The 16162-nt window shown below is 46.9% G+C and overlaps 1 protein-coding gene across 1 annotated transcript in view; it reads left to right on the top strand.

The window, feature by feature from the left end:
* Positions 1-16162, top strand: part of NOL7 (nucleolar protein 7) — a 130821-nt gene that overhangs the window by 83831 nt on the left and 30828 nt on the right. The window contains exon 6 of the mRNA XM_078687995.1: positions 16109-16162. This exon is cut by the window's right edge and continues 68 nt beyond it. Within this exon, the coding sequence (XP_078544121.1) occupies positions 16109-16162 (54 nt within the window). The remainder of the gene's footprint in view (positions 1-16108) is intronic.

Raw genomic sequence — 16162 nt, 5'->3', positions numbered from 1 at the left:
CTTCTACTCGCATGATGCACTCGGCATCCCATGTACCTGACAAGGGCCATCTATATTTCTCTTCTAATTCCTTGGTGTAATCCACCCATAAGTCTAGATATAATATGGCACTTAAGCCATGCTTGTGATACATAAAATGACCTGGACTGTCCCTAGGCGGGACCGGAACTGCTTCCTCGAGCAATCCTTTTCTGGTTTTTAACTGACGTAGCTTAGAGAATAGAGGCATAGTTTAGGCTGGAGTCTGGACACAATACAATACACGATAAACACAATAATAACTGGAAAAACAAATCACTCATACCACAACATTGAAAACACATTAAACGACATTTAAAATAACAGTTCGGACAGAATATTACCTGGTATACTGAGAACAGAACACATGAATTTCTCGAGAACGAAACTTACTAGAATTACTAGATGCACTGCTAAAACAGTACGAAACTTACCGGTCCCATAAAGAGACACGTCAGGACCCGCATCCACCTAGATGGACACTTCGTGTTGGATCTGTGTACCCAAACCCACGGACCAGAGACAAATTAATTGACCCTGTCTAGATACTACCCCAGCAACGGTACTCACCGGGCAGCAAGGACGGAAGGCCTCGGACTGGACTGGACTGCTACGACGACGGACTACGAACTTCGGACTTCAGTTACAGGTGGGCCTCCGGATACCTCGGACCTTGGACTCTCGGCTTGGGCTCTGGTCGGGACTCGCCGCGTTCCTCACCGCCTCGTCTGGATGCTGGACCGCAACCTCCGTCTCCTCCGTGGGCCTGAGGGATACTTGAAGCAGAAATATCTGCACGTGCACGGTATGGTTCCGTCACGGCTGCAGAGGATCAGGGGGCCTGCGTGGCTTCGCCGGCGCGTGGGGAAAGGGCAAGTCCCTATTCGGGCGCCATTATGTGGTAAATAAATAATTAATTACCGGTTCTATTTTTGACTACAATGAATAAAACAGATAGCTCAATAAATAAGAGACAGGATTCGAGGTATCTTGAGTCTACAGGCTTTAATCAGGCATAAGGGACAGGAACAGGACAGCCTGCACGAGAATGATGGCAGCTGCCGGGGAATGGAAAAGGACAAGGACAAGGGATAGGTAAGGGTAATTTTCAGTAACAGTGCACAGTATATATATACTTAACAATTACATTACATTCAATACAGTAGGCGTAGCAGTAGGCGTGACTCGTAGCAGTCGCGAAAGATAAGGGCAAAATGATGTAACAAGAAGGCGTGTACAGGGCGTATACACAGACATGTGATGTAAACGTAACAGAAGTGTCATAAAAAGGGCGGAAACATGGAGGGGGCTACCTGAGCAGCTGGGACCTTTAACCTAGTGGTGCGCGCAAACGGGCAATGACGTGTTACCAGGGAGAACTGGGGCTATGACTTCTGCGCTAGAAGAGGAGACTAAAGTCTGGAGTGTCAGAGCGACATGTACCTAAAGCATATCTGGTATCTGGTGTTTGGAGTACATGTTGATAGAATCCAAAAGTTATCAGGGCAAAGACTACTAGACATTAAGACTGGTGCATGCATAATTCTACATGTATTGCGTGTGCTAGGAATATTCTATGAATATTAATACAGTATTTCTCTTATATGGAGACATAAAGGCTAGACCATGACTGAAACTATTGATGCGATTCAGTAGCTAAGGAATGCAGAGAAGGAGAGCTGGACTGATAACTAGAAGCATAACATACTCTTGGCAGACTGGCAGGCAGAGCCAGGCCGGGCCGGGCACTGTGAGGCAGGAAGTAAGCGAAGGGTCAGGGATGCAGGTGGGGGCTGTATCGCTCCTCGGAGAGGGTTCAGGAGACAGGAGCTGAATCTGAGTCCGGGCCCTTTTGAGGCCTAGAAACGGGGACAATTCAATGAATTAACGTGCACACTGTAAAATGTGGCAACATAGGTTTACATAGGCCTAATATTCGTTGTTTTCACGAAGACTGGAAACTGGCATACTAGAGTTGGACACAACTATAATTGCGTCTTTAATCGATCAAAGGGGGATACATGCATATCGATCATGCACATATAACATGAGATGGGGAACACGTAGGCACATACAACATGGCAAAATTTACTTTTCCACACTATGTCCGCAGAGCATATGCACTTATTGCAGCAAGAAGTCATCTCCATGCTACATAAAGGGGCCATAGAGCTTGTGCCTGTAGAACAACAGGAAACAGGGGTGTACTCTCTGTACTTCTTGATCCCAAAAAAGGCCGGATCCCTCCGGCCCATTCTGGACCTCAGGCCCCTAAACCAATATATCCTATCAGAACACTTTCACATGCTCACGTTACAGCAAGTTCTGCCGTTGCTCAGTCAAGGGGATTTCCTAGCAACCCTAGATCTGAAGGATGCCTATTTCCACATTCCCATTCACCCCAGTCACAGGAAATATCTCGGGTTCACCATCAACAACCAGCATTATCAGTTCAAGGTCCTGCCTTTCGGGGTCACTACAGCCCCCAGAGTGTTTACGAAGTGTTTAGCGACAGTGGCCGCGCATCTTCGGAGACAACATATCCATTTCTATCCGTATCTGGACGACTGCCTAGTACAAGCAAAGTCAGCCCAGCAGTGTGCCGACCACATGTCCCGCACAATCCACCTCCTACACAGTCTGGAATTTTCTCTCAATTACCAGAAGTCCCATCTTCAATCCGCACATGTACAGCAGTACCTAGGCGCAGAAATAAACACGCTCGCTGCCACGGCGCACCCGAACTCAGCGAGAGTCAACAGCATGCAAGTGCTAATTCAGAGATTCAGGCCACAACACTCACTCCCAGTGCAGGTGTTCATGCAGCTGATAGGCATGATGACCTCCTGCATCTTTATAGTCCCTCACGCGAGGCTACACATGCGTCCGCTTCAGGAATGCTTAGCCCGCCAGTGGAACCAGGCTCAAGGACAACTAAAAGACCTAGTGTTGGTGACCGGTCGTGCATACAACTCTCTGCATTGGTGGAACATACAAAACCTTTGCAGGGGACGACCGTTCCAAGAGCTTGTACCACAAATAGTACTAATGACGGACGCATCTCTCCAGGGCTGGGGAGCGCATGTCCTCCATTACACAGTGCAGGGACTATGGACACCGCAACAGCAAAAGATGCACATCAACCTACTGGAACTGATGGCAATCTTCATGGCGATGAAGGCATTCAAGTTGCATCTCTGCAACAAAGTCGTGTTGATCCGGACGGGCAACATGACTGTGATGTATTACATCCAGAAGCAAAGGGGGACACACTCTCCACAATTGTCACTTCTAGCACAATGCATATGGAAGTGGGCCATTCAGAGGAACATGTTCCTCATGGCGGAACACCTCCCAGGGAAGGACAACCAGATGGCGGACTTGCTCAGCAGACACGGCCATCAGATGCACGAGTGGGAGATGCATCCCTCGGTGCTCCAACCATACTTCCGTCAGTGGGGTCATCCAGAGATAGACCTATTCGCCACACACGAAAATGCAAAATGCCGCGCCTTCGCCGCCAGGTTCCCACACCCGCAGTCTCAGGGCAATGCGATGTGGATGAACTGGTCGAACAAATTTGCGTACGCCTTTCCTCCAGCTCCACTCATACCACTAGTGGCACGCAAACTGAGGCAACACTCCATGACGCTCATCCTGGTTTCTCCATCGTGGGCGAGGCAAGCGTGGTACACCACGTTCCTAGAACTTTCCGTGGTTCCCCACGAGCCCCTCGGGCTCACACCCAGTCTCCTCACTCAAAGCCATGGAGACATTCAGCACCCGGATCCGCAGCAGTTGATCCTTGCAATATAGCTCCTGAAGTCATAGAGTTTGGCTACTTAAACCTGCCCCCTGACTGCATGGCCATCATAAAGGAGGCTAGGCGTCCTACCACAAGGGCCTGCTACGCGACCAAATGGAAGCGTTTTGTTATCTATTGCTCCTATAATAACATAAATCCGCTTGATGCTTCCACGCAAAACATCATAAGTTACTTGCTGCACCTATACAAGTGTTATCTAGCGTATAGTTCCATCAGGATACATTTAGCGGCAATGGCAGCTTATCTTCAAAATAGACAGCACCTATCCCTTTTCAGAGTGCCAGCCATTAAAGCTTTTATGGAGGAACTGAAAAGGGTCATTCCTCCAAGACACCCGCCTTCGCCTGTCTGGAACCTCAACATAGTCCTCACCAGGCTCATGGGCCCACCATTTGAGCCTCTTCACTCTTGTGAGATACAATTTCTCACATGGAAAGTGGCTTTTCTGGTGGCAATTACGTCGCTACGACGAGTTAGCGAGCTGCAAGCCCTCACTATTCAGGAGCCTTTCATTCAGATACATGCTAATAGGGTTGTGCTATGCACCAACCCTAAATTTATGCCCAAGGTAGTGTCACAGTTCCACATTAACCAAACTATTGAACTACCTGTGTTCTTCCCAAATCCTGATTCAGTGGCAGACAGAGCACTACACACACTAGATGTTAAAAGGGCTCTACTGTACTACATAGACAGGACTAAAGATTTCAGAAAAACGAAACAACTGTTTGTTGCCTTCTCTCTACAACACAAAGGCAACCCAATCTCTAAATCAGGTATAGCCAGATGGATTGTTAAATGCATCCAGATCTGTTATCGAAAGGCTAAACGCACGCTAACAATCCCCCCAAGAGCGCATTCCACACGCAAGTTGGGGGCATCCATGGCTTTCCTAGGTAACATTCCTCTAGAGGACATATGTAGAGCAGCCACATGGACCACCATACACACATTCACCAAACACTACTGCGTGGATGTACACTCCAAGCAGCAAGCTGCTGTAGGTCAGGCTGTTCTCAGAACTCTTTTTCAGACTGCTGCAGCTGGCACGGGCAACTGCCGCTAAGGAGGGTACTACTATTTATTCTATGCATAGATATAAATTCAGCAGCCCACATGCCTGCTACTTACCAGTATGCATCTGTTCTTGGCATGTAGGGCTGCTGACATTTATATCGCCCGCCATCCTCCCCGGTGCCTGTCGCAGTTGTAGCATTCAGAATTAACATAATTATTTTCACGCATGGTCATCACTTACTATATCACACTCCATCTCTGCCACAATGGCGAAAAACAATCTAAGCATGGAGGGGATGCCCATGCGCACTGTTGTCCAGGGAGGAGCCACCTATCTCGTGATACTTCGACGACTCTTCCAGGACAACAATGTGCAATCATCCGGACCCAACACTAGGTGGCGATCTATTCATAGATATAAATGTCAGCAGCCCTACATGCCAAGAACAGGTGCATACTGGTAAGTAGCATATTCCTTACTTCATGGAGAGGGTTTACACTGCACCACACTATTTGCAGGCAATACAACTCTCATGAGAAATTCACCAGAGTAGTAAAAAGTATCTACATAAAACAGTGGCGGCTTCTCACTGGAAGCTGTAGTGGGCGGGTACGGGGGAAGGGGAGGAGGTAGGGGAAAAGGGGGTTGAAAAAAATCACTTACCTGCCGGATGCCGCCTCTCTTCCGTCCTCTTCCTGGCTTCTTAACTGCAAGCAGGAAGCACCCGGGCTCCCCATAACCAATCACAATGCTATAATGCAGCGTTGTGATAGGTCTGAGCCCCGTGGATCGATGCTCAGCCAGGGAATGGGAGCCTGGGCATGTTCTCCACCAAGGCTGTAATGCATAGTGCAAACCACTCCTCCCCCTGCTGGGAGGTGTGGACATGCAGGAAAGCCTGGACAGATGCTGCAGTTTGCATGTGACCGGTGGGGTGGTCGAAGGGTGCACTGCTGCGCCCCCATGGTTTGAGGAGGCACCTTTGGCCCCTCGGCTAGGCCGATCAAGCCAGGACTTGGTGCAGCCTGCGGCGACGCACCCCCCAACCTAGTCCTGTACATCTCAACTCTTCCCCTCTGACTTTGTGTGGAGCTCCCTGGCCCACACCTCGAGAAGGCACCAAGACCGGACTGCTTGGGCTGCCCTACACGCTATGCCATGGCGGGGTACAGGTGGTTCATAAGCACTGCGGCCACCAGGCTACTACGTTCCCTGCCACGATCACCAACATGGCAAAGGATAAAATTCTCCCTGACACCAAGCAAAGCACCATGGAGGCCGAGACCAAGGTATCTGGGGTAGAAGGCTCTGTCTGAACCTTACAACAGACAGTGACCAGACTTGCAGCTGTGACCAAGGAACTGGTGGCGAGGGTGGAGGACGCGGAGGACTAGTCGCAATAACCTGCGGTTCGTGGGTTTCCCTGAGGGATGTGAGGGTACATCCATGGTGCAGTTCTTAGACCAATAGCTCCGATCCCTTATGCCCCCTCGGCCCTGTCCTCCTGCTTCATAATTGAACAGGGCTTTGGTGCAATGCCCTCCACCCAGAGCTCAGCCCCAACCCGTTATTATGAAGCTTTGAAACTATATGGATAGAGACTTTCTCCTCAAACATGGCCGGCTCCACGACAAGATCACATATTAGTCTCAAACGATCATAATCTTCCCGAATTATACCATGATGGTGCAGCAGCAATTACCTCAGTATTCAGTACATGCTACTGTATCCAGCTAAATTAAAGGTTGTCTGCCGTTCGCAAACACTCTTCTTTGAGACACCAGAGGAGGTCTTCCAATAGATTGATGAGCGAATCCATCTGAGAAACACACTCCCTCCCCCCTCCCCCCTCCCCCTTCCCCCCCCCCCCCCCCCCCCCCCCCCCCCCCCCCCCCCACCACGCCTAGGCTCTGACTCGTACCGGGGAGACTGTCGAAGCTGACCCGTAAAACCCCGGTGAAGAAATGCAACAGGTCTTGATCCCTGTGGAGGAGCTCTTGGCGGAAGGTAAGGGCCCCGGCCGAGGGTGGGACTTCCCCTGAGCCGGAGGTACCTACCACAACACCTTTCACATAATACCAGTGAGGGAAGGAAATCCCAGGGGTGCTTGCAACAAACTCCAATGTGGTTCATGACATTCCCGACCGCAAGACAACAAGGGTGGTATGTTTACCCTCCCTGTTAACTGACGTTTTTGGGTATGAGATCCATTGGGACCGGCCTGGTGATGGTCTGCCCCTTGACAGTTACTTCTTGTTTTCGACGTATTGAGGGAGGGGGAATTTGGAGATTTGTTTACATTCTTGTTTCTGTTATGAAAATCTGCTTCATGACTCCCTCATTTCCCTCCTACCATCTGGGAGTTCTGCTCTAGGACATCATTAGTGGTCTCCAGACCGGTAACTCCATGGATTAGCTCAATGTGGCATCATGCAATGTGAATGGTTTGCTTGACGAGATTACATGGGGGTGTAGGAGGCTTGTTTAGTATATGGTGCACACTCCAGGGAGTGATGCACCTTGCACTAATCCAGGCAACCCTTATGGTGATTTTAGAGATCGTTGATATCTATAGAAAGCTCTCAAAGTGGTAGCTGTGAAGAGCAGCCTTCAGACTTCTCTCGAAAGAGTGTAAAGCAGCTTGTTTTACCACATTTAATCGACAGTGTAGATTAGATGAAAAAGCGTGACGCAGTGTTTATAAAAATAAGTCTGTATTATGAAACACAATCACTAACACATTGGTATATCTCCTACCCGATATTAACAATACAAACGAGAATACTTCAAAATAATCAGCTAAGTAGCACAAATGTACTCTGGTCTCCAGGGGAGCCCAAACCTCTACCAAGAAAGTAGAATGCGAACTGCAAAGGAGAACAGGACTTGGACCAGAAGACTCAGAGGAGCTGGGGAAACAAGGAACCACCCAAGGTAAAGTACTCCAGAACCCCACGGAGGCTGTGTGCAGAGTGGAAACACAGCCAGAGCCCAATGTAAGTCAATGGAGAAGCCGCCGTTGCAGTTTTAAAGAAGGACCCTTTACTGAGGACCCCGAAGAAACTCTTTGGAAGACGGAAGGTTGGAGAACCACCCTTCATGTGAATTCCCCAGGAACCAGGTTACCTGCACCAGGGAGGCAGTGTGCATAGGGTTGACGACAATGGAAGATTTAGAAGAATATGCCTCTGGAGAAGCCTGTGAAGGAGTCCAGTGGAATCCAAGGGTTGATTCTTGAAAAGGAGAACCTGCAAGCAGACTGAACAGAGTCTATGCCACTGTGAGGTGACCATGAGGCACGAAAGCACAATGCCCACCTATGTTGGAAGGCTCTGGAGTGAAGACGGTGACCTTGGCATTACAGCTGTGAGGACCAGGTGAATCTGAGTATCCGTGCACGAGCTGTCCCACGTCCGATGTCTGTGTCTAGGTGGTCGGTGTGCGGCCAGAGCACCAACAAGCCTTGGTATCGTGGATAGTGAAAAGATGCAAACGTTGTGACCAGCAAGGTCCAAGGGACTCAACAAGTGCAGGAGACCAGGCCCTGAGCAAGCCGGGAAGCCCACTGAAGCAAAGGAAGGCCCTCCAGAGGACCCACAGGCCAAAGGCACAGGAGTCGCAAGAGTACCTCTGGTAGTTCGCCAAAGATGGCGGCCATGATGCAAGGGATGCAGTGAGGACGGTGATCTTCAGTGGATGAGGTGCTGGAGGCTGGAGCTACTTGTAGCCGGAAGATCTCTGGAGTGCAGAGCCAATAAACCTTGACCGCTGCAAGTCGACGCGGTGCACAGAGGTTTGGTCCCAGCGGCTAACGATGAGGGATGCTATCCTCAATATTGCGAAGGAGACAGGTCAGGCCTCTAGGGAGCTGCAGAACCACCACCTGCTGACAGGAGCAGTAGACCGATCAGCTTTGTTGCTGTGCCTACAGATGCAGGGGACTGACTCCTTCACTCCTAGGGAGTTTACTTTGGATGTCCTTCGTGCCCACAGGTCTTCTGGAGAACCTGGATATGGCACAGATGAGGTAGAAGACCTGAAGAACAGTGAGACCAGGAGCAGCAGGAGCCTTCCTTGATGCAGCCTTGTTTCCAGTTGAAACCCAAGTGTTGACGGTCGAAGAATGTTGTGATTTGAGAGGTGAGTGTTGTTCCACAATGAATCTGAGGACCCACCCACCAAGGGTTGGAACGACTCGTGGTCCCTCCCAGAGGAGGGGCTAGACAGAGGGGAGGAGACTCCTTGTCCTTTGTCCAGTTTCATGCCAGAGTGAGAACCACAGGTCCATGAACTGGCTCAAATATGCAAAGAGGGCACCAAATTTGCCCTTCAATGCAAAGTGTCCCCAGCCCAATACACTAAACCCTGTCTGTGAGGTGGTCACACCTCCCTGTAGCAGGAAACCTATTGTTCTACCTCCCCCTGCTCAGGCTCCGCAGCAGGAGGGCAGAATCATTTCTGTGGTCGGCAGCAGCACAAGCTTGCTGGCAGTGCCTGAAAGGCTGTTACTGGGAATACAAGGGAGGATTTCCCTCGGTGTCTAGTTTTCAAAAATTTACAGGTTTGCTAGGTTTCTCTAGGTGCCGGCTAAGCAAGTGTCCAAAATTCACAGCTAGACACATTGCAAAAAAGGGTCAGTTTTCACTGGAAAAATGTGACGTGCCCACCTTGCTTTTTGCGACGTTTTCTGCCGCGGGCACTAGGCCGACCCACACAAGTGAGGTAAAATTTTTATCGGGAGTCTTGGGGGAATGCTTGGTGGGTGGATGTTTGTGGGTCCCTGCAGATTCCAGAACTTTTCATCACAGGAAAATTTGAGATTTGCAAGGGATTCTGAGAGCCACACAAGTGACCCCATTGTGGATTCCCCGGTTGTCTAGTTTTAAAAAATATACAGGTTTGCTAGGTTTCCCCTTGTGCCGGCTGAGCTAGGGTCCAAAATCCACATCTAAGCACATTTCACTAGACACATGTGGTATGTCCATTTTGCAATTAGGGCTGTTTCCTGTTGCAGGCACTAGGGCTACCCACGCAAGTGAGGTATCATTTTTATCAAGAGGCTTAGTGGAACTTAGAATTGTAGAGCAGGTGTTATTATCTATTGACTTTCTATGCATTTCTGCTTTCCCAATGTAAACCAATGTGTAAAAAATAAGTTACTTTGAAAAATGTCCTCTAATTCTCACGCTAGTATGGGTACCCACAATTTTGGAGATGTGCAAATTACTACGGCTTCTAAACTCTATATTTTGTTCCTATTTCGGACATACATAGGTGTCATTGATACCTATTTTTCACTCTTTATATTTTACCAAATGAATTGCTATATACCCGGAACACAATTCAAAGCCATTGCAATGTGTAGCTCAGTTATTGGTTCTGGCTACCTCGGGTACTTAGTGAAACCTACAAGTCCTATATATCACCACAACAAGAAGGGTCCAGTGGACGTAACGCTATATTGCTTTCAAAAGTCTGCCATAGTTTGAAGAATTTACAGGTGAAAACGTTGGCATAAACTTCTGGTTTTTCAACTCAATTTCAATATTTTTTTCATTTCAACTGTTCGTTTCTATAGAAAACTCTCGAAGGATATACACAAATGATGACCCCTTGCTAAATTCTGAATTTTGTCTACTTTTCTGAAATGTATAGCTTCCTGGGATCCACTATGACTTTCACACCCATTTCTACCACTTAACTGGAAGGAGGTTGAAAGCACAAAAAATAGTTACAAAAAAAATAGGCTGTATCCCAGTAAAATGTCAAAACTGTACAATATTTTGGTTTGCTGACAAACGTCTGTCTGTCCCTAAAAGCTGGGAAGGTATTGATTTCAGCGCCACAAGCCCTTCGTTGATACCGTTTGCAGGGGAAAAAACAGATGCTTTCTTATGCAGCACTTTCCCCCATTTAAAAAAAATATATATGTTGCTGTATTTAGGCAAATTTTGGGGTCCCCTCCAAGGGGTTCCACAAACCCAGAGTACCTTTCAAATCTTCAGGATTTTGGAAGAAAAGGATGCAAATTTGGTGTGGATTCCTTATGTAAACAAAACGTTACAGGGGCCTAATAACTACCCCAAATAGCCAAATAAAGGCTTAGCACAGGGAGGAAAAGGCCTAGCAGCCAGTAAAGGGGTTAAACTTTGTTTTTTGTATGTGTGAATATGAATATATTGCTAGATATCTTAGAGTTACGTGATCTAATAAAGCTTGTGGCTTCAGGTCTTGTATTGGATTACATACTGTTGGAGGAACTCTATCCCATATATCTCTAGAAGGAACTTTCCCCGAACGCCAAGCACCACTGACTGGATCGCCATTGTGCCTTATGTTGATCCTGACTGAATGCCTTATTTAGTACCATGACCTTACTACACAGACCTGAGTTGTGACATAACTGAGAACATAGCACTGTCCTGCCTCCTAGCGGCTAACCTCAAAGTAATGTGACAAATACTGTGCTAAACGCAGAGCTCCACCCTAACAAAGCCAACATTTATTTCAATTGAGGCATAATCATACTGGTTGCTAACTAACATACATTGTCTCCCTGAGTTTCTAATAAAGGTTGCTAGGGTTCACAAAGCCCCTTGCTGATGAAAACTAGAGGCACTTCTGAATTCCTCTATAAGCAAATAGAATGGACATCCTCAATCACACCTCTTGTTTGGAACTAGAAGTCCAGTGAGATACCGATGCTGAAATCCCAAATCGAGAAGTCGCTTTCTGGTACAAATCAAAGGAGTCCATGTACATAGTTCTCGAATAATTCTTATGGGAGGCGGAGAACCCCAACAAAGCTCTCTTGGAAAGTCAAATTTGCTCACTGGGTGCAGATCACCAGATGTCACTATTAGAGATGTAATGTTAATAGAATTTATTAATGAATCCATAAATATTTCAATGAAAGTTGACTATCTGGACCAATGAACAGAAAATATGAAGCTTGATGAAAGATGCAGTTGGCAGATACAGTATATCCAGGAAGTTCAAATAATAACATAGTACAATATACTGAGGTGTTGCAGAAACCATGTAACCATTAATAGATTGCCTTAGTCCAAGACAACTGTGAACAAGGAATAATTCATAGAAAAGTTTTTAAGAGAAACAATTGATGACCCCACCCCGTTCTTTGCTACCTAGAACTTAACCTTGTGCAAGATATGCAAGTCAGAAGGCAGCATGCCGAGAATGCTTACTGCAAATTGATCCAGTTTGAGTGCTTGCAGAAAGTCTGTCCAATACAAAGGTCTTCAATCTGTGGGGCGTGACCCCAAGGGGGCCCTGGAATGTGCGTTTTGAGTTAATCTGCAAATGTCAATAGTGCTTGGGAGCAGTTCTGGCTTGAATTGCTGTGTGATGGCAAAGATTTTTATTTTATTGTATTTTTTACTGTTAGTAAGAAGAGTTAACAACTGGGCTGTGAAGTACGTGTCGCTTAGTACCTCTGTGGAGGTGTTAAAGGGACAGTTATGCAAAACAAAATGCATTACTTATGTTCTGGTATTACTAAAATCCCCGTTTTGGAAGCTCCATTATATCCTAAAACTATTTGCACGGTTTGAAGCAGTCTACCTTATAATGTGTGTATTGCAGGAATACATTAATTACCTACACTTTCACAGTGCTTTTTGTCACAGGCTGTGACCTCGTAGCACTAAAAATCCACAAGCCACTATTCCCCACTGCACCAATCAAATTTAATTCTGTGGCTCTCTGGTTGCACACAGACCTCTGTAGTGCATTAACTAATAGAGGTTTCCTAATGTACTACAGTGCATTTCCCACAGAGTAAAAACTTTTTAAAATGTATTTTTCATTTAAGCTACCCTTTATTTTATATGTAGCTACCTGATGGTGAAAGACCTAAACAACTAGCAACATTTTTTGGGGCTGATTGAGCTGCCGGAGCATTATTTTTTTTAAAGCTCTGGCGGTGCAATCGTATCTATGAGGCGACGGAACATCACCCTGTGTGGCTGAATTGCCTCATGCATCTGGAGAAAGACAAAGCAGCGCAAGTCACTGCCTTGCCTTAAAAAGTCCACATTTGTAAAGCGCACAATCACCCGTAAGGGTCTCTAGGCGCTGGGGGGCCGTCGGGAAGATTAAGCGAGCTATTGCCCAGAGTCACATGGTGCTGGGCCGGAGCCGGGGATCGAACAGTGGTCCCCAGATTCCAGCGTCAGTCGCCCTGGCCGCGGCGCCACACCTCTTCCACTCTGTCAAGTAGGGGTTCCATGGGCATTGCTCTGGGGTTCTCACGCAACACCCATGGATTTTGGCACTGCCCCAGATTTACAAAACCGTGTAAAGCTGAGGCAGCACCAAAACCTTACGCATCCCCCACAGCTCTATGGTTGTTCCCTTCTTTTAGGATGCATTGCTTAGACCTGTGGTTCCCAAACTGTGCGCCCCGGTGCGCCGTAATGAGGTGCCAGGGGCGCGCGGCACATTAGGGTGACCAACCGTCCGTAAATTCCATGGGCCTTTTATCTGTAATTTTGGCCATCACAGGGAGCAGCGCTGCTCCCTGTGAGAGGCCTCACCCCTGCTGCTGGAGGTGCCTCGCACTCCTCCAGGAGCACGAGAGCAGCCCCTCCCGCCCATTGTCATTCAGTATGCCGCTGATTGCCACTTACTGAATGTCAATGGGGCAGTCTGGGGGTGTGACACCATGTGGCGACCTCCTCCTGCCTCAGGGTACAGAAGGGCATTCTGTACGATAAAAAGTAAAACGCCCACGCTGCAACGTTAGAAAACACTTCATTCAAAGAAGCCTGTAAAATAAGTTTAAAAGAACAGGTTATCGTTCTCTCACTGTCCTGTCATTTTAGAACTGAAGTATTTTCAATATTGTATTCAACAAAGCCATGGTTGCTCCTTTTTTTTTTTTTTTTTTTAAGGAACTAGCAACCATTGACAAAGCCAATAGTCCTGGCTTGTTGAGGTGTAGTGATACTTGCTGTATTATATATCTGGATGCAATGACAGAGACAACATAATACCAGTGAGGCGGAACACTATGCTAAGCGCAGATTTTTAGCCTAGGTGTTTTAAGCTGCGCTCTTAATTACGTCAAACACCCCCTTTGAAGAGACCCCCCAGTTTTTTTACACCGCTTAAAGCCCTGGAAACAACACCATGTTACAGTAACCTCACATCCTGGCACTGTGCATCATGCATGACTTCTACGTTTTCAGTCTGCCTATGTGCAGGGGCATAGTGAACTCTCCACCAGCCCACCCCTTGCTGTAGTTCATTCTTGATGGGACTCTTCTGCCTGCAACTCTGCAAACAAAGGCTCAGCTCATAATGTGAAAAGGTGGGTGAGTAAATAAGTGAAGGAATGTCTGACTGGCTGGATGGATTACTGAAAGGATGAATGGATAGATAATGAAAGAAATGATGGATGGATGAGTGAATGAATGGAAGTATGGATAAGAGAAAAGGTAAATAGATGATGTATGGGTGGAAGGGTAGATGTATGGGTGGAAGGGTAGATGGATGGGTAAAAGTGTGGATGGGTGTGTGAAAGGATGGATGGATGAGTGAAAGGGCAGCTGATGGGCGAGTGAATTGGTTGATGGGTGTGTGAAAGGATGGATGGGTGGATGAATGAAAGGGTAGATGATGGGCAAGTGAATGGGTGGATGGATGAATTGATAAGTGAAATGGTGAATGGATGGATGAGTGAAAGGGTGGATGTAAGGATTGATGAGTTAGTGAAAGGGGTAGATGGACAAAAGGATGGATAGATGAGTGAAGTGAAAGGGTGGATGGATGAGTGAACGGATGGCTGGATGAGTGAACGGATGGCTGGATGAGTGAACGGATGGCTGGATGAGTGAACGGATGGTTGGATGAGTGAAAGAATGGATGAGTAATAGGCTCAATGGATGGATTCATGAATGGATGAGTAAATGGGTGGGTAGATGGATGGATACGTGAAAGGGGGATGGAGAGAGAAAGGGAGGATGAATGACTGAAAGGGTGAATGGGTGGAAGCATAAATGACTGGGTGAATGGATGAGTAAGTGAATGGGTGGATGGATGAGTAAGTGAATGGATGGCTGGGTGGAAGAGTGGATGCATGGATGATTGTACAGATGGATGGGGTGAAAGGGTGGGTAGATGAATAATGGATAGATGAGTGAAAGTGTGGATGGAGGGATGGATGAGTGAAATGATGGACGGAAGGATATATGGTGGATAGGTGTTCAAATGGTTGAATGTGTTTGGATATAGATGGGCACACAGATGGAAGGACAGACCTTTTTAGTGTAAAAATAAGGCCGGGGATACTGATTAGGACAGACCAAACTCAATGTTCCATTTTCTCAGAGCGGGTCTCAGTACCAAAAGGTACTGAAAGCAGTAGCTGGCATAAATAAGGGTTTGGGACCAGGCACTCTGTTGGGGAAAAAAACGATGGATTGGGATGCAGCCATAGTGATTGCCTGTGGATGAGATTAATAATTCAAGCATTCCAACCAATATAATACCTTCATTGCGTCCCAAATACTTTAAGAAAGATAACAGGAGGTACACACCACCCACCCACCGGTAAAAAAATGGCGGGGAGCCACATCCAATTGTCGATTAGGTCAGGGGAGCCACAGGTCAAAAAAGTTTGGGAACCACTGGCTTAGACTGTATCTGGAGACCTCCAGGGTTGTGCATGTTATGTTGTATTCCATTGAGTGAATTGATGATTTGATTATTTTTATTGGGATTGCTATTATCCAAGGAAATAGTAACTCCGAACTGCAAAATGCTATGGTGCCCTGGCTTCGAGATCGGACTGAGTGGTTGGCAGATGAAAGGAACCTCCAGTTTATCCTAAGTTGTGAATTGGTATAGTACTTGCATTTATCCTCTAATTTTCAGTCCCACACGTCGTACCACGGTCAATACACAGCAATAACATTATCCAATGAAGTGTCTTCGTTTTTGGTAATTGTGCAATTGAAACACTACATTTGTGCTGACTACATTTGCTTAGGTTGCACTTGCTATACCTACATTTAGCTTTCTGAGAGGCCTGTTTCCTCTTAGTAATCCCCATTACCTTAATCTACTGTTGATTTGATTTTGCTTCTGAATTATCATATGTATTTTATTTTGTGTTCCACTTGTACACTTTGTAGGCCTTAAGCGCACCAGTATTCACAAATGTAAGGTGCTAATGCCATAAGTAAAGGTATGATGTGCACCTATATTGTTTTTTTTGTTAGGGTTAAGAAAAACTATAAAGCAATGCGATTGAAGGACCAGGGTCAGAGCAGCTT

Source organism: Lissotriton helveticus, chromosome 4_1, assembly GCF_964261635.1.
Source record: "Lissotriton helveticus chromosome 4_1, aLisHel1.1, whole genome shotgun sequence".
NCBI classification, from domain to species: domain Eukaryota; kingdom Metazoa; phylum Chordata; class Amphibia; order Caudata; family Salamandridae; genus Lissotriton; species Lissotriton helveticus.
This window is presented reverse-complemented; position numbering and strand designations above follow the sequence as displayed.